Genomic DNA, 24,226 nt, shown 5'->3' with positions numbered 1-24,226 from the left:
TCTGGAATGATCCAAAATCAGTTCGGCAAATTATTTTTGCCACGATCATATTATTGGTAATTTTGTTGTAAGTGTCAGTTGTAGTTAGTGTTGCATGTTCCATAGATCATTTTGCATGATAAGATCGTAATGATTTGGTATGAGTAATTTTACAGTCACAATAATTTACAGAAAAAAGCGTTCTGTTACATTCTGATAGATCATGTGTGTTCGCACAGTAATTTGACAGTTCATAATGTCTTGCTATTGTAGGCCTAGCTCAAGTTCTAGAATTTTTCTAAATCCCATGTACAAGTGGAGGTTTGCTGGCAGTGTTCGCATTTCCGAAAACGTTTTCATTCACTACGGAAGATGGTTACAACACTTTTTCGATTACGCAAATTTCTCCAAATAAGTGCGATGTTTTCCTTCGATGTGCGCAAAACTTTTATGATGTAAGGGAGGAGGGAACTGTTGAACGGAAGAAACTTCTAATCCGCAACAAATTTACCGACAATGTTTGTGCCTGAAAACTTTACAATTCCTGCACAATGTCACTGCATAATAAACACACCCGGGAATAAATTAATTTCGTCTCCGTCTTCTATTTTTAAAACAGTATTCAGCACACTGCTTTGACACTGTCACATAACGCTGACAATTTACTGTGTGTGTACAGCATTAAACAGAACTAAGCGTAACGCAAAATTTCTAAACTATTCTAAACATATCAGTTAACAAAAAAGTTTAGGCAAGCTATTGTGCGTAGGCATATACAGAAAATACATATACCTCGTGTTTTATCCAACTGTAGAAGACGTCTATTAACAACGTTATCAGTGATCTCACCACACTTAACTATGACTATTACTCACAGCGTGACAATCGCGAATTTACGATATTTCGTTCATGTTTTGGTAATTATCACATAACTGCGGACGTCCCCGAAGTGGACATTACCAAAGCTATTAATATTCTCCTAACCACTAGTCCTACAGATAAACTCATGAGTTTTTGTCAACTGTTTGTCAATTGTTTGGGAGTATCTCGGATAAAATTATGGAGTCGTCTGCTAGTGGAAAATGTTTAGGTAAAACATCGAAAATTTCGTCATGTATGTGCATCAATAATCAGTGAACGTAAGACAATGTATGCGCAAGGAAGCACATCAGCTGATCCATTTATTGCTGCGTTTGGAAATCCGTTGTTGGATTTGTGTGTAATTATTAATGACAGTGAAATATTGAATAAATACGGTCTGCAGATCGACGGACAGGCGGAAATTACCGAAGAAGAATTAGGCATAGTAGATGATATTCGAGTAAGGTAAGCCAAACAATTTTTTTTTTCGTGAATGTGAAACTGTTATTATGAGACAATGACTTAAAGTTCGTTTGGCACAATGATCAATAATGAGTAAGAGTAATCACTATCCAGATCTAATATTAACCCTGCTGTGCTGTTCGGGTCTATATGACCCAAAATGGTTATAAATTTCGTTTCGTGTTATTTAAATATCTAAAGAACTATGAAACTTGGCGACTTTTATCTGAAAATGCAAGGGCAGTATGTGGTTAAGAAAGTTTTAAAATATTTTAAGTCATATGGTCAGTGTAAGTCGACATTAAGTCAAATACTTTCTGGTTGTCTCATGTTTTATAGTAGTAATGACTTTCCTTGTTCATACTTAACGCTCAACATTCAAGAAGTCAACATCAGCGCTGCGTTTAAAACAATGGACTTGTTAACTGTTGGAATTAACCATTGTTTCTGCTCAGTTTTTGTTATCTATCGTTTTGTGATCAGTCTGAATTGTTGACATCATGTTGATTATATCATTGACTGACGCCGGGTTGGGAGAACACGACCGCCCGTCTCATTCGATCGTCATCGGGAGTACTCCAAGTATGCAAGCAGCAGAATAAGTGATTTAAGTTCATTTGAAGTATTATTTTCTACAGCACTTCAGAATGAAATACAAGGGATGTCAAATATTGAGGGGTAACGAGTTTACGGTAAACAATAGACAAACATTGATGGTTCTCTTTTTCTCTTATTCCTTGCGGCTGTATATCGTTCACATGGGAAATCTACAATAAGTCTGTGGGATAAGGATACTCGGCGGAACATATTTCGAACAACCATGTCCCAAGAAACATTCTGTAATATATCGCACTCCTTGAGGTTTGATAGGAAATCCACAAGAGAGGAAAGACGACGTACTAATAAACTCGTAGTATATGGGAGAAGAGGTTATAAGTCCTTCGTAAACTGTATAATCCAGAGGAAAATGTGGTAGTTGACGCTCAGGTGGTAGAATTTAAAGGCCGCTGTCCATTCAAGGAGTACATCCCAAGCAAACCGGCAAAATATGGAATCAAGATATACATTCTGAGTGACAGCAAGTCTTCACATGTACAGAAAAGGAGAGTGGAGCGGCATCAGAAGAAAGTCATGGAATGAGAGTAGTTTATGATGTTGCCTCCGACTTGCGAGGTCAGAATGTGACAAATTTTTACATCCTATAATTTGAGAAAGCTGCTTCTGGAAAGGAAACTGACAATGCTAGGAGCCAGAGCTTACACAAAATATGACCAACCAGGAGGTTCATAGTTTCTCATTTTACGTTACAAATGATACTACGGTGGTCAGTTACATTCCCAAGAGAAATATGAATGTTGTGCTAATGAGCACGCTCCACCCTGGTTGAGAATAAGTGACAGGGCTGATAAGAAGCCAAAATTGATTTTAGATTATAATCCAACCAAAAGGGCTGTAGAGACACTCGATCAGCGAACAGGTACATATACATGCGAACGAAAAACCAATAGGTGGCCCATGATAGTTTTCTACAGTATTCTTGACGTTGCTGCTTGTAATGAATGTCTTACGGACTTCGATTGACCCTTACTGGATTGCAAGAAAATTGACTAGAAGGAGAAATTTTTGGAGGAACTTGGAAAGTAACTGGTTGCAGAGCACATTTCATCAAGGAAGCATTTTCCAAGAACAGAAAATTGTTCGAGAATGGTGAGAAGCATCCAAGACCCTGAAGGATTGGTAGGTGTGGGTAATCAGTAACAACAAGAAACTCCACTAAACGTGCTCGCGGTGAGTTCTGTCCTTCAAGCAATGACAATGTCATGACGTCACAAATATGGCGGAAACAAAAACAAACACACACACTTTCCACAAGAAGCCTAATGACACTAACGGGACAAGCGCGGGAAATGTGTTTTGGGTGGGGGGCAAACTAAATACAAACAAATTTAGACGCCTTGCGTAGCTACAACGTGTAAGTGAAGACAGCCATGCATGAATACCCACCCACCTCCCCAGGGGTCGTAACCCGTGCAACCCATAGAAGATAAAGATGCTTCAGTAGCTGATTAGTGTTTTTTGTCTTAAAAAAAAATCTCACGGGATAGAACGAACAGATCAGAAAGATAAATATAATAAACTAAAACAGAAATTGGAGGAAACAGACAATTGAAATAAGTAATAAGTGTTTTTAAATTTTAAAAAAAATTCACGAGATAGAACGAACAGATCAGAAAAGTAAATAAAATAAGATAAAACAGAACTGGAGACAGCCACACTCAAACCAAACTCCGCGCCGTCATGACGTCACACACGACAACACCCTTACGTCACGGGTCAAAGCCGACGCGTGGCATCGGACGCTTCTGTCGACCCAACTAACATGTTGTGTGGAAAGTGTAATAAAGACGTATGAAAAACGTACGTCTCGTAGGTACTTGTGTCCAAACTGCAATGAATGAGAAGGAAAGAAAATGACATGGACTGATAGTTGTTGAGAATGACTTTTTGGTGGAATATACCGTGCATCAATATTAAAATAATAAATTTTTGTTAGTGAAGCTCTGTGTATTGTTCTTATTACTGTTATCGCTGTAATCATTAACAACATACTGTAATTTAACAACAGTGTCGACCGTTTACTACTGTACGAAAAATACACTCCTGGAAATTGAAATAAGAACACCGTGAATTCATTGTCCCAGGAAGGGGAAACTTTATTGACACATTCCTGGGGTCAGATACATCACATGATCACACTGACAGAACCACAGGCACATAGACACAGTCAACAGAGCATGCACAATGTCGGCACTAGTACAGTGTATATCCACCTTTCGCAGCAATGCAGGCTGCTATTCTCCCATGGAGACGATCGTAGAGATGCTGGATGTAGTCCTGTGGAACGGCTTGCCATGCCATTTCCACCTGGCGCCTCAGTTGGACCAGCGTTCATGCTGGACGTGCAGACCGCGTGAGACGACACTTCATCCAGTCCCAAACATGCTGAATGGGGGACAGATCCGGAGATCTTGCTGGCCAGGGTAGTTGACTTACACCTTCTAGAGCACGTTGGGTGGCACGGGATACATGCGGACGTGCATTGTCCTGTTGGAACAGCAAGTTCCCTTGCCGGTCTAGGAATGGTAGAACGATGGGTTCGATGACGGTTTGGATGTACCGTGCACTATTCAGTGTCCCCTCGACAATCACCAGTGGTGTACGGCCAGTGTAGGAGATCGCTCCCCACACCATGATGCCGGGTGTTGGCCCTGTGTGCCTCGGTCGTATGCAGTCCTGATTGTGGCGCTCACCTGCACGGCGCCAAACACGCATACGACCATCATTGGCACCAAGGCAGAAGCGACTCTCATCGCTGAAGACGACACGTCTCCATTCGTCCCTCCATTCACGCCTGTCACGACACCACTGAAGGCGGGCTGCACGATGTTGGGGCGTGAGCGGAAGACGGCCTAACGGTGTGCGGGACCGTAGCCCAGCTTCATGGAGACGGTTGCGAATGGTCCTCGCCGATACCCCAGGAGCAACAGTGTCCCTAATTTGCTGGGAAGTGGCGGTGCGGTCCCCTACGGCACTGCGTAGGATCCTACGGTCTTGGCGTGCATCCGTGCGTCGCTGCGGTCCGGTCCCAGGTCGACGGGCACGTGCACCTTCCGCCGACCACTGGCGACCACGTGTTGAGCAATTCGGCGGTACGTCCACCCGGCCTCCCGCATGCCCACTATACGCCCTCGCTCAAAGTCCGTCAACTGCACATACGGTTCACGTCCACGCTGTCGCGGCATGCTACCAGTTTTAAAGACTGCGATGGAGCTCCGTATGCCACGGCAAACTGGCTGACGCTGACGGCGGCGGTGCACAAATGCTGCGCAGCTAGCACCATTCGACGGCCAACACCGCGGTTCCTGGTGTGTCCGCTGTGCCATGCGTGTGATCATTGCTTGTACAGTCCTCTCGCAGTGTCCGGAGCAAGTATGGTGGGTCTGATACACCGGTGTCAATGTGTTCTTTTTTCCATTTCCAGGAGTGTATGTTTGAGTAGAAGTTTTTTTTCTCCAGGATTTCATTATGTCTGCTCATATTGACCTGACTTTACATTTGTGTAGTGCATGTGAACAGAACAGTAAAGTTAATGTTTGTATTGTTCATTATATGTGGATACATCGAACATTTCATTGCAATGCTGTCGTGTAGTTGGATAGCCTTTAAGGCCGTACAGTATGTACTCTAATTAAACGTTTGCGTGTTGAAATTTACGAATTTTACAGATATTCGCCGCAGTACAGTGCAGGTGGAGCAGCGCAAAACTCATTACGGGTATTTCAGTGGCTCGTTAGAGAGCCATTTAAGTCGGTCTACTTCGGTGGTATCGGGACCGATGACCGAGGTGCGCTTCTTGAACGCCTAGTAAAAGATGCTGGCGTCAGTACCAGGTATTTAAAGTGGCGAGCAAATTTTTTGGAAAAATACCAATGTTGCTGAGAGGCTGGCGTATTTCTTTTATGTTTATATTATGTAACCACTTACTCCACCTTCCTATTGGTAGTTTCATACTGTCACAGATATTTCATAGGCGTATTCGAAAAACACGACGATCTCCTCAAATCAGCTTCATACGGCGAATAATGGAGATAATGCAGTCACATTCACTGTGAAATTAGTGTTCATGTGACACAAGATTTGTTCTGCACCACCGAAAGTAACTACGAGTATAAATTTTTCAGTATGAAAATAATTTTATATACCCTCATAAAAATCTACATCAATGCTCACTGTGAAGCATGTGGCAGAAGGTACATACTACTGGACTGATTATTAGGGCTTTTTTTTCGTTCCATTCATGTAAGTAGTGTGGAAAAATAATTTTTAAATGCCCCTGTATGTGCTGTAATTAATCTAATCTTATCTTCATGATCGCTATGGAAGGGGTTATAGTATATTCCTAGAGTCATCATTTAAAGCCAGTTCTTTAAACTTCGTCTATCTTCAAGAGTCTGCCAGTTCAGTTCACTCAACATGATAGTGACACTCTCCCATGGGTCAGATAAACCATTTCCGTGCTGCCCTTCTCTGAGAATGCTCCATATCCCCTAACAGTCTTATTTGGTATGGGACCCACACACTTGAGTGATATTCTAGGATGGATCACACAAGCAATTTGTAAGCAATCTCCTTTGCAGGCTGATTGCATTTCCCTAGTATTCTACCTAAAACTGAAGTCTGCTACCCGCTTTAGTCAAAACTGATCCTGTGTCATCATTCCACTTTGTGTCCCTATTAAGTGTTACATCCAAGTATGTGTATGAGTTTACAGATCCCAACTGTGACTCACAGCTATTATATTCATATCATTCTTATTTGTGGTTGATTTGTGGTTTGCACAATTTTACAGTTTTGAACATTTGTACAGCTTCATTCACACTATGTTTCATTGTAGATAACTGCATTATCAGCAAAGTGTCTCGGGTTAGTATTAATATTGTTTGCAGGATCATTAATATACGACATGAACAGCAAGGGACCCAACACTCTTCAATGGGGTACACCCAAACTTACTTCTACATCTGTCGACGACTCTCCATCCATGATAATATGGTGCGTCCTTCCTACCAAGAAATCCTCAATCGAGTCATATATTTTGTCTGATACCCCATATGAGTACATTTAGTAATAAGTGTATGTGTGGCAGTGAGTCAGATGCTTTTCGAAAGATCAGAAATACTGCATCTGCCTGACTCCCATGATACACGGTTTCACATAGGGCCTAATTGTTTTTTCTAAATCAGTGCTGGTTGGCATGGAGGAGGTCATTCAGTTTAGATACTTCATTATGATTGAGCTCGGAGTATGTTATAAGATTCTACAACAAATGGATATCAAATATATGGGATGGTAGTTTTGTGGATGACTTCTGCTACCCTTCTTGTAGACAGGTGTCAACTGTGTTTTCTTCCAACTACCAGGTACAGTTTTTTTGTTAAATTGTAGTTAACAAAGGGGCTAACTCAGCTAGGAATTGGGTATAGAATCTGATAGGGATTTCATCAGGCCCTGGGACCTTGTTCGGTTTTAACTATTTCAGCTGTTCCTCAATGTCACTGACACTAATATTAATTTCAGTCATCTTGTTGATGGTATGAGTTTAAGTTGGGGCAATACACCCCGGTTTTTCTTTACAGAACATTTAAAAACAGAGTTGAGCATATCTGCTTTTACTTTGCTACTCTCAGTTTTAGTTCTAGTCTCGCCCATGAGTGAATGGATGCTAGCTTTGGTGCCACTAACACCCTTTGCATAAGACCACAATTCCTCTGGGTTTTGTGAAAGATGATTTTTACAGCATTCTGCTATAGTAGTTACTGAAGGTGTCTTGCATTGCTCTCTTGACTGCCAAACACATTTCATTCAGCATCTCTCTATCTATAGCCCTATGTTTTGTTTTGTACCTATTATGCCGTAGTCTCTTGTTTCGTCAGAAGTTTCTTAACAGTGACTTAATACCATGGACGATCTCTCCCATTATGAACTGTCCGACTGCATACATGTCTATCCAGTGCACGGTTATTCTTTTAAACCTGAGCCATAGTTCCTCTGTATTTCTTGACCAAACTTGCCTAAAGTCATTAAGATGATGTGTTGTGTGAGGACTGGCAGCATACACATCACTTTTAAGTGTACCACTTAAATATTGCACAATGTTAAGTCCGGGGATTTTGGGGGCCATAGGCCTCTCTTCTCTAAGTGGAGAGGTTCTTTGTGTAGACTACATTGGTTGTCCTGCAACCAGTATCTGCAGTTCTTGTAGTTTACACAGCCGGAAAAATGAGTCCAAGTAACCATTAGCAATTGATGTTTACAGCGAGATACAATAATGGATGCTCCTAACCCCGTCCACCCCCTTGATCCACAAATTTCAACTCTTGCACCACACTCACGAGATAGGCTTTCAGGTTCATATTATTTAATACACACGAACCTGCTGCGATAACCTGCTTATCAATTTGCAGGGACTTCTCGTAATGTCCATGCGAATCCTGCCTGTAGTTTCAGGGGTCCTCACAGTCGGTCGCCTATTCCTCTGCACAATCTGAACAGATCCTACAACCCTCCATTTCTTGTATAGATCTTGAATAGTGCTAGTTGTGGGAAGCTACCTACCAGGATACTTCGCTTGAAACATTTATTTACATTCCTTGATGGAGCCTGTTTTTATGTAACACTCAACAGTATTAATTCGCTGTTCTAATGCAAACTGCACCACGAGCTTCTCACAACAACTGATGCAGTATAGGACTGCTATACTGGAGACTAAAAAAATTATGTGCAACGTCATTTACAAGATAATATGTGGGCAGCCCCCTATAAAATCTTGACAGAAAAGGTCCTCTGGTTCTGGCTACCCTGAGACAAAGATGACAGATGCTGTCACAAGGTTGGAGGGGTAGTGCAGAATTTTTGCTGCAGAAACTCCTTCCCAATGATGATGGTAACACTTGTGTAGAGATACATACTGACAAGCAAACTGGACTGGAACAAGAATATGTAACTGAAATGGTAGTTGGTCCATGTGCATACGAGGAGGTGGCTACAGAAATTGTGAGACTCAAGAAAGGGAAGGTTGAGGGCATCCATGCTGAAGTTCTTCAGCAGATTACACCTCTAATAACAACTATTCTAATTAAGACCTTAAATGAGGCATTACAGCCTCGCATAATTCCCATAGCATGGAAAATGGTTAGTGCAGTAATAATAACGAAGTCTGTAGACAAAGATCCAAAGGACCCAAAATCCTACAGTCCTATCTGGCTTTCGAATAGTCTAGCCAAAGTGCAAGAACAACTACTGTGTGATAGGCTCCAGTCTCGTAGAGAGTTTGTTGGATTGAATCCCGATCAATATTGATTCTGCAAGCACAAGTCAGTCGACAATGCAATCAATCACGCCCTTAGCACAGGCAACCAAACGGAACAAAAACGTATGGTTGCAATTGTGATTGACTTCGCAGACATTACAGTAATCTGTGGTGGCCTGAGATGTTTGCACATCTCAGAGAACTTTGGGATAAAAGGATGCCCACAGTGATCAATCTGCTGTTAATCGAGCCCTTGTTAAATTTAGTTGAGAACACGAGTGTGCTGATGGCATTGTGGCCTATGCCAACGACGTGTTATAGTCATTATGTCAGCAAATTCAAGAGCACAAGTAGGAATGAGAGCAAGTAGCATATTGCGTGACATGGCCAGCTGGTGTTCGAAACACAAATTGATAATTTCTCTACACAAAACGTTGAAATGTGAAATGTATTTTATTCATCTCATAATGTCAAGGTTACAATTTGCTTATTTAAAATTTACAATAATACTTTGTGGAGAATTTACTTACTTGAAATGTGTCAAACTTACTGTATTTACATCTGCTATAACTATCATACATTTTCATTCCATTTTAGGGATCCAGCTCAAAGTATCACTTTGTCCTTCATGAAATCTTCCACAGAGTAGTAGCATCGTTCAATTAGAAAATCATATAATTTGCTTTTTAAAATATTTATCTTCATATTCATTATGTCACACCCTTTTATTGTGTTGTGAATTTTTATGGCTATATACTGAGGAGTCTGACCACGCAGTTTTAAGTGATGAGAGGTGAGCATAAAGTTTTCTTTACATCTCGTGTCGTATGAGTGTTCAGAATGATTTTTTTTTAAATATATCAGCTCTGCTGCTTAGGAAAAGAACTACCTCAAAGATGTATAAAAAGAGGACAGTTGATATTTTTAGCTCTTTAAATAATTGTTGGCATGATGCCCTCGGCTGTGCAGAGCACATTTTACGAATGATTCCTTTTTGCAACTTCAAAATTCGGGTAACGTTTCCCAAAAAATTATGCCATATTGAATAATAGATTCAAAGTAGCTATAATATGCTATTTTCCTTGTGGCCATATCAGTGGCATAGGCTAAAATTTCCACTGCAAATGCAAGGCTGTTTAATTTATTTGCTAGATATTCTGTATGAAAGTTCTGTCTAAGTTTCTTCCCAGGAACCTGACTGAGTCAAGCTCTTGCATTTTTTTATTCAATTTTTGACTGTTTGGTTTTAAAGCTCATCATGTGCATTTTTGAAATGTTTAGCCTTAAACCATTTAGACTGAACCATGTTTCCAGATTACGTAATGTGTTCATGACACTCTGTGGTATACTGTCAGAATTTTCATTTTCAATTAGGGCAGAAGTATCAATTGCAAACAAAGTTAAATGAGTATTTATATTGAGAAGCAAGTCATTTACATAGAACTGGAATAAAATGGGTCCAAGGATTGAGTCTTGAGGAACACCTTGTGACAGTTTTCCACACTGAGAAGTAATCTGCTCCATTTGATGTTATTACTACCCTTTGTTTCCTCTCCAAGAGATATGATTCAAACAATTTCAAAGCAATGTCCCTTATTCCATACCTGTTGAGTTTTAAAAGCATCAGGGCATGGTTTACAGAGTCGAATGCTTTTGTAATATCACAGATTATTCCTGCGACCTTATCTTTCCTATCTAGTGATGAAGTAATTTTTTCAATAAACTCATTTATCACATCTACTGTGTTTTTGCTGTGTTGGAAGCCAAACTGGTTGTGTGAAATGATATCATCCTGTGTGATGAAGCTTTGTATCTGTAAAGCAGCAATTTTTTCAAATATTTTTGGGATGACAGGGAGTATAGAGATGGGGCGATAGTTTCCCATATCCTCTTTTGAACCTTTTTTAAACAATGCTTTTACTTTCGCATGTTTCAAGAAATCAAGGAAGTAACCTTCTTCAAAGGATTTGTTTATTATGAGAGAGAGAGAGGATGAGCTATTATGTTGTAAACTTCTTCAATTATTTGACTTTCTGATCATAATTTGCTATGTCTAAATCAAATTTTCCTACATTTATGAAGTACTCATTGAAGCACTCAGATATTTGAGCTGGATTTACAACCGATTTTTCTGTAAGTTTGATTTTTGAAATGTCTTGTTTGTGATTTCGGACACCTAATTCAGACTTAACTACAGACCATATTGCCCTTGTTTTATTTTCCTGCCCTAGAATGAATTTGTTATTTGCCATTTGTTTTGAAGCTTTCGCAACTATTTTAAAAATAGTTTTATAGTTTCTAACATATTTTACAAAATCAGGATCTTTACTTCAGCTGATTGTGTAGCTTCCTTTTCCTCTCACTGGATATTTTTATTCCTGATGTGATCAGTCTTATCTTATTTGGTGCTTTGTTGCACTATGATCTTGGTGGGAAAGTTTCATTAAAGACTTCAAGAAAACTGTTTAAGACTGTACTGATGTTTTCATTTGTTGATTCACTGTCCCCGAAACACCACTTAACTTTACTTGGTTTCTCGTAGAATATTTCAATGTTTGTTTTATTGAGACTTCTTTTGATATAAGTTTTTCTTATATTATGTTTATTAGTTTTTTGGCAGCGAGATAAACAAGGCTTAGTGTTCAGAAAGCCCTAAGTCGAGACAGAATTTATGTACATTATCAAAGTAATAATTTGTTACAGTGTTGTCAGTGCATGTTGCTGAGTGAATATTTTCTCTGGTGAACTCCAAAAATTTAGTTTAAAACCAGACTTTTTAATTGAATCAAGAAATTTTGTTGATTCTTTATTGTCATTTGCAGTGTTTATATTAAAATCTGCTTCTATTACAATTTTTTTCTTCTTTTGTTTCTTTAGTTTATGTAGCAAGCACTGGAATTTAGAGAGGAAAGGTGTGACTAAAGTCCTTTCAGGAATTCTGTAAATTGAAATGACCAACATATTAAGGTCTTTAAGCTCTACGCAACAACTTTCGAATATGCAGTCTTCATTTAAACGATTAAAATCTGTTTTCACTTCATAGCTTCTAGAAGAGTCATGCAGTATGCAGCAACCTCTGTGAGACTTTTTCTCTCTGCAATAGCTGCTTGCAACATTGAAATTTTCAATTTTATTTAAAATACTTATTGTATTAGAGCTAAGCCAGTGTTCATTTAAACAAACACTTTTTTTGCATTCCTTGCACACTGCACTGCTAAATGTTTGCTTTTTTGAGAGAGCTGCACTATTACACTGACCTGTTGGTGCCATCTTTCTTCTTGTGTAATACTAAAGGGAAGCCTTAGTAAGGACCCTTCCATCAAATTAAGAGTAAATAATACGTCTAGGAAAAGGGTCACAAGGAATCTGGGTGGCATGATCGACGAAAAGTTATCTTTCAGAGAACATACACAGATCACTTCTGACAAGACAGAAAAACTATTAAAGAAACTGACAAGAATCAGTACAATAGACTTCCAGTGACCGTTAAGATATATGAGAGTGTATTGCTGTGCAATTTTTGAGTCCATCATGTGCTTCACGGCCAGTATGTGGGTGCACAAACTGAGCCTTCCGATAAACAAAACCACTGTTCAGCGCAGGCAGAGAAGGGTGTTGTTACGATTGTTGGGTGCCTTCGGAACCACGTCAGTGGATGCCCTCTATGTGGTCCTTGGTCTCTTTCCAATTGACATCACCATCAAGTACCGTGGTGTAGCATGTTGGTTAAAGAAGGGTAACAGAGATAGAGTAAGGGCTATAATAGTGGGAGACATAAACAGTAAACTACACTTAAAAGCTTGGCATTAAGGGCTGTAATAGGGGGAGACGTAAACAGTAAACTACGTCTAAATGCTTGGCATATTGATACCTGGCAGAGAGAGACTGGGACATGAGTGACAAGGACCGTAGGGTCTATGACTTTTTCACAGATATTAGAGAGAGACTTAAAATGAAATATAGAGATCAGAGTCGATGAATGACATTTTCTGACCAGTCATGGGCCCTACTCTAAGTATTTACACTATGTGAATCTTCTGAGGGAGAGTGATGTATGTTCATGTGGGGATATTGGGACCTCAGAACATACAATACTGCTTTGCATGCTGTGTACACAGGCAAAACATTTGGACTTGAGACATGATAACATTTACAAGTCTTTTAGAGACTGGATTGAACTAGGTAACACAGCAGACAAAATCTGTAGAGAGTACAAGAAGAATATGTCAGAGACCTTGCAGGCATAGACACAGAGAACATGGATATTCAATCCATAACAGTAGCACTGAAGATGCAGATGATAACACCATTGATAACGGCACATGTTCAGATATGGATAGTATAATAGGCCCATGCATAATATATGGTACAATGTAGTAGGAATGAGACAGTGTGGTGAATTTACATGTGACAACTAGTAATCAAATTAAGTAGAAATATGATAGTGAGTGAATTTAAATATGAAAATTGTGATAAAATAAAGAGACAGTTACAACATAAAACTATAAACTGTAAATGTAACAATAATATATACAATAAGTGAAATGATGATGATGTGATAACATGTAAAATAGTTGTTAGTTGTCAAAATAGGATAGAAAATTGCTGCTAAGAGGGCCACAGCATGATAGCATCGTTCCGAGTCCTATCCCTCAGACTAGCACATATAGAATTCAAATTAAGTAATGTCAAAAAGTGTAATTTCAGTATAATGGCATTCTATGTCAAGCACCTAGCTCTATTTATACAAAAACCTAGAAACTTACATGTTAACAAAATGCTTACATTACATTTAGATATAGGCCAAAAAGGCTAAGGCTCAAGGAGTCGTCTCAGGTTTCCCTCTTTTGGCGCAGTTGGTGATAGGATCCATTTTTATTTTAACATTTTTATATGTTAACAGTTGTAATTAATTTTTTACTTTTTCTTTTCTGGGGATTTATATTATGTTTATTTTCTAAGTATTGAAATGCTGCAAACAAATTGCAAACAAATATTGTCAAGTCACTACAAACTGGTCCACCTCCACATAGCAGCACACAGGTATCGGCACATCTGTCACCCAAAGTAAGTACATCTGAGAGTGCATATGACTCTGTGTGTGTGGGGGGGGGGGGGGCTAAGAGACCACCTGTAGGGAAAACAAAGGCAGCGAATCTAATAACAAGCAGCAGCTGAAAAAGAAAATCTGTGTCCTGCTTGACACAGAAATGTCATTTTATGTATTTGGATGTAATGTTACAAAGCAATGTGAAATGTGAATGAGCATGTGATGATTGTGGTAAGAAAGACAAATGGGTGATTTCAGTTTACTGGGAGAATTTTGGGAAAGTGTGGTTCATCTATAAAGGAGTCCGTATAGGACACTAGTGCAACCTATTTTTGAGTATTGCTCAAGTGTTTGGGATCCACACCAGATCAGAGTAAAGGAAAGACCTTGAAGCAATTCAGAGGTGGACTGCTAGATTTGTTACTGCTGGGTTAGAACAACGTGCAAGTATTGCAGAGATGCTTCAGGAATCCTTATAGGCAAGACGGCATTGTTTTCGAGAAACACTTTTGAAAAAATTTAGAGAACCAGCATTTGAAGTGGAGTGCAGAAAAATTCTGCTGCCACCAACATACATTTCGTATAAAGACCATGAAGATAAGACACAAGAAATTGGGTTACATATGGAGACATATAGGCAGTCAGTTTTCCCTCACTGTATTTGCAAATGGAACAGGAAAGGAAATGACTAGTAGTGGTACAATGTACACTCCACCAAGTACCGTATGGTGGCTTGTGGAGTACATATGTAGATGTAGAAGATTTTCATTTTCCGTCTATAAATTGAGGGTCCACAGATATAGAAAAGGTTATTTTTATATAGAGCTAAATTTGTTTTCAAGCAATTATCTTGAGCAGTTGGTTAGATAACCAATCTGTGAAGTCAACATATTGAATGTGATGACTAGAAATCAGTCTGAATATTTTGACTGAGTGAATATAGTGATAGGAACTGGCAACTACAGGACAATTACACAATCGTTGATGACTTATTTCTGCATGTTTGGTAGGGAGGCATCTGTACTTAACAAGTGTCACAAGAAAATAGTTACAAACTACCTGAACAACCATCAGCAAGCATTTCAAATGTTGGTTATCTGTGCCATAACTTCAGAAGTTTTGTTTGCCATTTGCTAGATACATTTGTCCTGTGGAATGTTCAGTACTGAAGACCATTCGTGGCTCAAGACACATGTCAGAGATTTACTATAAAGCAGACAGAACTGCATAGCAGATACAAAAACACTAAACCTTAGGTGGGGGAAAAAAAATCATTTGTTGAAATGCCTATGATGGCATGAAAACAAAGATGACAAAATGAAGCTTGAAATACTAACTATGCCTCTGGGTTCCTTCGTTATATTGTTGCACTGATGTAAAAAAATATTATTAGCTCCTTGTGTAACTACTAATTCACCATAATAATAAAAAATTATTAGCTCCTTATGTGACTACTACTTCACTGTAAGTTATGGTTGTTGTGTGCCCTGAGCTATTTATTTGATCAAAAACCATGACACTTTTTAATTTCATTTTTCAATGTGGAAGTAACTTTTTGATAGATCATAGACATGTTAACGGTCACTAAACAAAAGCTTGTTTTATAGGCCATTCATAATTTTGTAGAATTACTGGATTTGTGCAAAAAATTTTAACTGACATAGCCATTGGTACTCGTATTTAAGGATGGCAGTTGCTTGTGTTTGTCAGTGCCTTCATTTCTGAGAATGCTTACCCTAATTTTTCTTACATCTATGTATTTATTTATTTACAGATATTCGTACAATCCTGGTTATCCCACTGGAACTTGCATTGCTCTCATCAATGGTGAGCACAGATCACTGGTGGCTCACATTGGGGCAGCAACCAAATATGACGGTTCATTACTGGATAGCAAGGATGTAACTAAATTACTAGAGCGTATAAAAGTGTTGTACATCGAAGGCTTCTTCTTGACTCACAGTTTTCCGGTGTGTGCTAGACTCATTGAGATATGCAAAGTAAACAAGATACCTTTAATCTTCAATTTAAGTGCTCCGTATGTTTGTGAAAGTCATACACATGAGGTAACTGAGCTTGTTAAGGGTGCTAACATCATATTTGGAAATAGTGCAGAGTTTTATTCCCTTGCCAAGCAGTTGAATATTAAAAACAGTAGCTTAAAAGATATTGTTGTGAAACTTAGAGAAAATTTTAATAATTATCTTGATGAGAGTAAACTGCAGCATTGTGATGTATCACAGATCTTGAAGGAAGGGAAACTGATTATTGCTACTCAGGGCAAAAATTCTGTTATTTGTGTTTATGGGAAAACAAATACAGTTTTAGAAGTAAAAGTTGTAGAAATGGATCTCTCACAAGTGAAAGACACCACAGGTGCTGGAGATTCTTTTGTGGCTGGTGTTCTTGCAGGTATCTTCCACAGCTGCAGTCTGGAAACCTGCATTCATTTGGGATGTTGGGCTGCTCAGGAAATTATTAAGCAGATTGGCTGTACAGTCCCTCCTTATCCTCCAGACGGTGCAAGAAAGTTCTTAGAGGGGTAATGTTTTGAAATTGTGATCTGAGTAGGATACTTGATTATTTTGGGATCTAGATTTAAATAAAGTGTTACAAAAAATAAAAGCAATTTGTTATAGTTTCTTTCGCTTAAAGACTGCAGAACCCTTTTCTACATGTGAAACTCAAAGCATCATATAGTTTGTGTGTACCTGAGTAAAACTGTTAGTCAAATTTCAATATTTTATTTTATTTGTAACCACAGAGTAATTTTGCAAAGAAGGTTGAGGGATATCTTTACAGAGCTGGTGTGTGGAGAATAATTGAAGTACCATACACGAACATGTATGTGTTGATTTAATTACCTTTTCAACAAAAATATAATGGAGTAAAGTACAAAGCATGCCACTATTTGAGCCACTGTCTGTATATAAGTATTTCTATTTGATACTTTGGTATAACTCCCAAGTGCAATATTGTCATCATATAATGCTGAAGAATGAACAACAGTGAAATTAACCATTGAACAGGTGCACCTTTGTATAAAGTGTGCCGACCACAAATAACATTGTCTTGTACCATTTCATTATTGCTTTAGCTAACTGAGTGCTAAGTTGTGTTGTCATATGTACAAGTGAACAGCAGTAATATAAAATCAGCTGCATGCTAGGTGAGAAAAAATTTATAATCCATAAAAGAAAATGTCGCAGATTCTGACCTAGTGGCACAATCCTACAATGAGGCAGTTGTATATGAGACAATTAGCAGTCTAATAAGTGATTGGCTGTGATCCGATGCAACTGCACTGTTTAATGCTTCAAGTGTGTCATTACTGTGGGGTAAGAATTGTATGCGGTATCAGACTGATATAATGGAAGTTTATTTTATTATTTTTTAATTAAACTGTGATTTTGTTCATTTATGCTTACCTTGGTAACATGAAGACAGCTGTTCATTAAATGTATACAAAGTGTGCTGTGTGCCTCCTGCTTGAGGGTTAATTGCACCAGAGATATGTGAACAGTTTTTCATGGATGATATTCATATCAGTAAGAATTGTCAGTCAGCCATAACATTATCACATTGTGGAGTAATGTTGTGGCTCTATTGTTGCATGTCGTAGAATGTTTTCTTTTATTCTTAGTTACTTAGAATAAAAATATGATTTCCTTCCTTACAGTGTCAATACTACTTATTGTGATTTTATTTTATTTTTGCTTTTTCTGAGAATATTACCTGTTGTGCTTATATTCTAATTCTTTAAGTAAACAAAATGCAGAATGAAATTTTCACTCTGCAGCAGAGTGTGCACTGATATGAAACTTCCTGGCAGATTAAAACTGTGTGCTGGACCGAGACTCGAACTCAGGACCTTCGCCTTTCGTGGGCAAGTGCTCTAACCGAAGCACAACTCATAACCCGTCCTCACAACTTCATTTCCGCCAGTACCTCATCTTCTACGTTCCAAACTTCACAGAAGCTCTCCTGCGAACCTTGCCCGCGAAAGGCAAAGGTCCCAAGTTCAAGTCTCGGTCCGGCGCACAGTTTAATCTGCCACGAAGTTTCAAACAAAATACAGATGTTTGTTGCTAGCCCACAATTCTAAGGAAGAATCATTCAAATCCAAGGTGAAGTCTGCAGGAAGTGAACTTCTTGTTAAAATAAACTATAATATGAGCTGCTCAGAGTACTATTAGTGTGTTCTACAGGAGAAGGAACTTCTAAAGGCTTATACATCAGACAACAAGTACGTCTATAAATTCCAGTCCCAAGCTCATTCATTTTCACCTATGTATATGGTAAAGAACTGCTAACTTCCAAATATTTTAAGTTTCAAGTAGGGCAATTGTTTAGCTTCTGTGTGAAGATAAAAACTTGATGAACATTAGTAAGAATTGCATGTGTAATCTATCAAGTGCAACCTTTTGCTTGAAATGTCTCAAGTTTCGAATTGCCAGTTGTGACAACCCTACCTCCAATGTTTCTCCGACAAACACATTGCGTGAAGGACCTAGCTTCGCACCTTTAATATATAGTGCAGACATTTTCAATAACATCCAGTCACATTTTTGACAATCCTAGTCACAGATGTCAGCAAAATGCCAAGATACTGTCGACAATAGCATGTTTCTAAGAAACAAACCTTCGCAGAAGTATGCATAGCCTGCAGTGAAATCCTGAATGATTTTGTATAAATAAGATGTGTTTTTAATGAGACAAATAAGTCAGGAAATGACCAATTACAGAATTTCAAGTCTGTCTGAACAGTGTTATGACGAAACAAGCTGGAATTTTACTTCCCCTCTTGTTTTGCCATCTGCATCCTTAAAATTCATTTTTTCATGTCAGATTAATTACCATTAACATACGTGAGTATAATCTGCATTTCCATAAAAGAGAAAGGTTGTACCTCAGTTTTAAAGAATATAACACCAGATCTAATTTTGCGCTTAGTTTTATGTATGTAATTGATTTTCTAATTTATTTTGACTATTCCTAGTTAGTATCTTTTGTTGTAGAGTGCAATCAGTAACTGTTTCGTAACTTAAATTCTATAGTTGAATTATAAACAAGTATTTGAAAACATGTTAGCAAAGCCAGCCCTTAATGAATTCCAAAGTAATTAACAGTTTTGTCAGAAGTGTTGTTTGCGTAACAATATCTGTTAATTTTATCATCTAAACAAATAATGCCGCTTAACCCATTTAGGAGAAGAAACTGTTAAAAAGAAGGAAGTTTTTCATGTATTCACTTAATTTAATGATTTATGTTTCAATTGTAATTTCTATGAAGTAAACATATAACAATGTGTGTTTCAGTGCCCATTATTGTGAGGATATATAAGGGCCTGAGACAGTCAGTCCACGGTCGAGTTTCAGATGATGAACACGTATTGGTTAGATCAACTTAACTGTGAAATAGGCCGTGTGTTAAAACAATGACAGTGTTTGTTCAATTTGTACCTTATTATCCCAAAAAAAATGTGAACTGTGTAGTTAGGTTTTCACTGCTCATAGATGTTCAACGGTAAACTATTGTAGCAGTATATGGATGTTTGCCTGCAACCTATTAATGAGGCTTGGCCATGTAATTGTGTATTATTGGGGGGTTGTGAACAGTGAAAGTAAAGAACTGTGAAACACAAACGTGCACCTGTCGGCTACATCCTTTACAGTAGTCATTGTTGAACTTCCACCCCCATTTCTCAGCCAGTATAGAAACACTGTACATCGACACCAAGGGCAATCCACGATGAAGTGAAGCAGGCGAATGTCAAGTGTGTTATCTAACTTGCCCCTCCATGGCATTACAACAGATTGTTCTGAGTTCACATTACACCCCTACTGACGAGTGCCCATTGCCCCTTGATGCCCCAGTAATGCATAATCCGTCACGTATGACCACCAACATCCACCGCCCCTCCATTTTCCTTAATTGTAGACCAGGGGGAAAAGTAACAAAGATGGACAGGCTGGATCTGACAGATCCAATGTTTTATTTATGATCCAGAATAAGTAAGACATAAGTTTAAACAGCACTGTCAAAAATAATTCTTTTACTGTTTATTAGTATTTACATTTAGGATACACTTATTTAAAAATAAGGTTGAATTCTTCCAAAAATCTGGAAATTAAATTATTCGGCATTTAAAAATATTCATGAATCTGTAAAACCATTTCTTGGAATTTTCAAAGTGTATGTCCTAACAAATTATGAATTTAGGATTTTTACACGCAGTATTACTTATTTTAGTGCATAGTACAATTGAATAAAAAAGGATTGTCACTCTTTAAGATATACTCATTGCTGATCTGCATTACCTGCACAATGTTCATATAAAATAACAGAATTTAACACATACAGCCACTTTACAGATTTTTTACATTTTTTTATTGTCTTTGATTTTATAATGGTAAACTTATTTGCCTTGTGGAATCACTTCCTTCGCAGTTATCCCAACCAGTTGTCGGATGTTCCTTGGAAGATTCTTCAGGCTAGCTCTCTCTGACATGTGGTTTTATCAATGCCAGACCGTGTTGCTTGAGAAATAACCTTCATGAAATATCCAGTCTTGTATTGTTTTGTGTATTACTACAAATACATTTATACCAGTAATGTTCATAATGACAAGACATATCTTTTACAGTAACCAATGTCTTGTCTTCCTTTCAATATTATATTCTGAACACAAGGCATCAACCACATCCAGTGCATTTTTTGTTGAATTAAGTAACATAATAATCTCTAGCTTCTTCAGATCACCTGTTTCTTCATCGTTTGTATTCACATTTGTTTTCTTTGGCACACATAAGAACAATGTGAAATTGTCATAAGTCCCAATAAGGACAAATGTGTGTGTCTATGTTCGTGAGGCAAGAATTAGAAAGTAATTTCTTTTTCTATTTTTGTGCAAAGTTCCCACAACCTATTTGTTGTTGTTGTTGTGGTCTTCAGTCCTGAGACTGGTTTGATGCAGCTCTCCATGCTACTCTATCCTGTGCAAGCTTCTCCATCTCCCAGTACCTACTGCAACCTACATCCTTCTGAATCTGGTTGGTGCATTCATCTCTTGGTCTCCCTTTACGATTGTTTTCTAAGAAGACGGCAGCTTGTGAATCAACTGGTAAGGGTAATATTACTTCCTGTTTCCTTCAGTGGCTCTAGAAGTCTGAGCCCAACCTCGTTAGGTGTGTTGCTCACAGGGTAGAAACCTACTACTTGTTGCACATATTAAACTCAGATTTTTTTATATAGTACAGTTTTGCATCCGCCAAGATAAATATTTTCATCCCAGTCTTTCCAGATTTTGAAGGAATTTACATTCTGAAAAAACTACACCCTCAGAAAGTTAGTACCATTTCATCCATTGAACGATACTCATGTATTGTGTAATGCCTTCTGGAGTTTTCTTTTTTTTTTTTTTTTTTTTTAAAAAAAAACGCCCGACGTAACATAAAATATAGGGACCATCTTGTCACTTTTTCGTTGATATCTTGTGTGAATATTACCTAATGTAATATTTCTGAAAAGAAAATGAAATCTTCGCAGTGACATACTTGTGAGGGAAGATTATGTCTCTGTGTAATATATTTATTTTGCCTCTATAAAAAACACCAGAAAAGTACAAAAGGCCGAAAAATGCTTTAAAATCCTCATTTTTAAGTTTCCTAGTAGTATTTGGCTGAATTTTGTAAAGAGGTTTCACAGCCTCTGCGTAAGGATTTGTGTTCTCTAATATCAAATCTTCGCCGATGAATAGTTTCCAGGCCTTGACAATGGTGAAAACTTTTCTGGTTTTGTCACTGACACCAGGCAAATTTGCAACTAAATTGTAAGATCTGGTGCGAACAGTTTGGTTGGGAACATTTTTCAGCCATTTAGTTTGTCTGTCTCTGGAAATATGGTAAGATAATGATTCACTGGAAGAGGGGTGGCAATCAATCATGCTGTTTGATAGAGAATCTCTGTTATACCGGTACTTCGTTCATCATAAGAATAAACCTGATGTAAACAAACAAGAGTGATGATTGCCCAGCAGCTGTAGCTCTCGTACACCGGTGCAAAGTAGGTCCAACTTAAGTATTTGAAATGTTATTACTAGAGATCGGATTATATGCATGAAAAGTATCGAAATATGTTAGATCAAATAATAAAACAACATGTGCATTACATCTCAAAGTCAAACCTGTGCGCATCAATTACGAAGAAGAGCACCTTCCACGCGAAAACTCGGTTCATTTAGAGCGCTTGGATCATTTTCTGAGTACTTTTCCGTCGAGATTAGGAAGGGGTCTTTTCTGAGATTATGTTGTAAAAATTTGCAAATGGGGGACGCATACCGCATTTTATGAATTGTACCTTTGCTATTGTTGTCGGTAACAAGCGGATGCGATGCGAGTGACTCGTGGCGAAACAATCGATATGTACAGGAACAAATTCGAGATATATTGCACGCTCAAAAACTCTGTAATATTTTATTTTTTTTAAAAAAAAAGCAACATACAATCATGATTTTTTTGAAGAGCATTACCTTTTAATTAATACTATTGGAACAAAGCATCATTTACAATTTATTGTACATTTTTCTGTTATTGTAAACATAAGCAGCTAAGTACTGTTCCAAATGTTAAGTAGTAAGATTGTGTCTTCGATCATTCAAAACATTTTCATAAGCAGCAAATGACGTTCTACATCAACTGACGTAACTGGACAGTATTTGAATTTGGGTGCTATGTTGGCACTTATTGTTTGTGGTAAAAGGTCACCTGTACCATTGGCACAAGGGTTCAAAAGCGTGGATTGTTGTTTAAAATGTTTTCAAACTGTTCTTTAAGTTTTCTTGGGAATGCCTCCGGCAATGAGGAGTTCACGAGAATAATTTTATTCATTAACTGAGTAGATTCATCCAACGCCAAACCTTTAGTTTCAAGCGTTGTAATACTTGCAGGTACATGGGAAAAATAAGTGCTAACACAGCAATGTCTTTTTTAATACCGGAATCATTAAAAGCTTCCTTGCACTGGCAAACTGCCGATGCCTCTATTCTACCGAAGTCGTTTACTACCCCCCCTAGTGGCCTCGAAACGTTATTGTAAAACAACACAGCTTCGACCCACGAACCCCAACGAGTTACCACTGGTTCGGAAGGTAAAGGCACATTTGGTTGTTTTTCTTTGTAGGTCTTGATGCGAGCAGGAGCCTTTAGAAACAATTTCTTTGTGGCTGAAATCAAGTTTATTTGCATTAACAAACTTGGAACGTAGTTCTTCATCAAGGCGATGTACTCCACGAGCAAAGAACACTACATTAATCAAATTAGGATAAAATACTCGTAGGGCTTTTCCTGCTTTGATCATATAGGCAGCAGCATCTGAAATAAACAAAAACATCCTGTCTTCTGCAGAAGATTCTGGAAATATTTTTCTGATACCCTCATTCAGAAGTCTGGCGATCGTAGAATGTTCTACTTTTTCAAGTTCTTTGCAGGCCGCTAAACAGGAGGAAGAAAGCTCTTCTCTTAAAGCACTAACAATTAAATTTGCAATGTAACGACCACAAGAGTCTGTAGCTTCGTCAGCTGAAATCCAGGTAATGCTGTCCTTGAGTTCATTGCGTATTTCTTCCGGAACATTTACGTAAATTTTCAATTTGTAGTTTTGCCACAGTGTTGATTCATCTGTTATATTTTGATTTAAGCAGTATTTGCGCAGAAAGCTTCTGAGGGTAGGATTTGTAAGTTTGTGAAGAGGAATATTGCTTGCAATGAATGCTTCACAGAGATACATGTTAAACCGACTTTTCTGGCTACCTTTGGACAAATCCCTGTACTGTAACTTGCTGTTGTCATAAGTTGCTGTCGTGGTCCTTTCTTCTGCATTCCAGCTATATGTAGACTTGTCTTGACATGCTGTTCTGTTTGAATATTTTTTTTAATTGCACGAAACGTTTTTCTCGCAAACTCGACAATATAAAACAATTCTGTCATATGTAAATGTTCCAGGATG

The 24,226-nt window shown here is 38.1% G+C and overlaps 2 protein-coding genes across 3 annotated transcripts in view; one reads left to right on the top strand and one right to left on the bottom strand.

Moving 5' to 3' along the window:
* The window catches only part of LOC126262202 (optineurin), a 125,613-nt gene extending 124,652 nt beyond the window's left edge, over positions 1–961 (bottom strand). The window contains exon 1 of one of the 2 annotated variants that reach the window (XM_049958622.1): positions 772–961. The gene's annotated coding sequence lies outside the window, so the exon portion shown is untranslated. The remainder of the gene's footprint in view (positions 1–771) is intronic. The other variant, XM_049958621.1, reaches the window with a different exon arrangement.
* Positions 962–969: 8 nt separating this feature from the next.
* LOC126262203 (adenosine kinase-like) lies at positions 970–17,898 on the top strand. Its single transcript, XM_049958623.1, has 3 exons — positions 970–1,305; positions 5,589–5,753; positions 15,997–17,898. Exons 1-3 carry the CDS (start codon positions 1,127–1,129, stop codon positions 16,766–16,768), a joined length of 1,116 nt encoding a protein of 371 aa, XP_049814580.1. The 5' UTR covers positions 970–1,126; the 3' UTR covers positions 16,769–17,898.
* The last annotated feature ends 6,328 nt before the right edge of the window (positions 17,899–24,226 follow it).

The sequence above is a fragment of the Schistocerca nitens genome, chromosome 6 (genome assembly GCF_023898315.1).
Source record: "Schistocerca nitens isolate TAMUIC-IGC-003100 chromosome 6, iqSchNite1.1, whole genome shotgun sequence".
NCBI lineage: Eukaryota > Metazoa > Arthropoda > Insecta > Orthoptera > Acrididae > Schistocerca > Schistocerca nitens.
Note: the sequence above shows the minus strand (reverse complement) of the source record. Positions and strands in the feature narration are given on the sequence as shown.

Bases quoted from the DNA above. Each gene is read 5' to 3' on its own strand.
- LOC126262203 (XM_049958623.1), top strand. From the start codon at position 1,127: ATGTATGCGCAAGGAAGCACATCAGCTGATCCATTTATTGCTGCGTTT. The intron at 1,306-5,588 runs GTAAGCCAAACA...CGAATTTTACAG, and splicing joins GTAGATGATATTCGAGTAAG to ATATTCGCCGCAGTACAGTG. The intron at 5,754-15,996 runs GTATTTAAAGTG...ATTTATTTACAG, and splicing joins GATGCTGGCGTCAGTACCAG to ATATTCGTACAATCCTGGTT.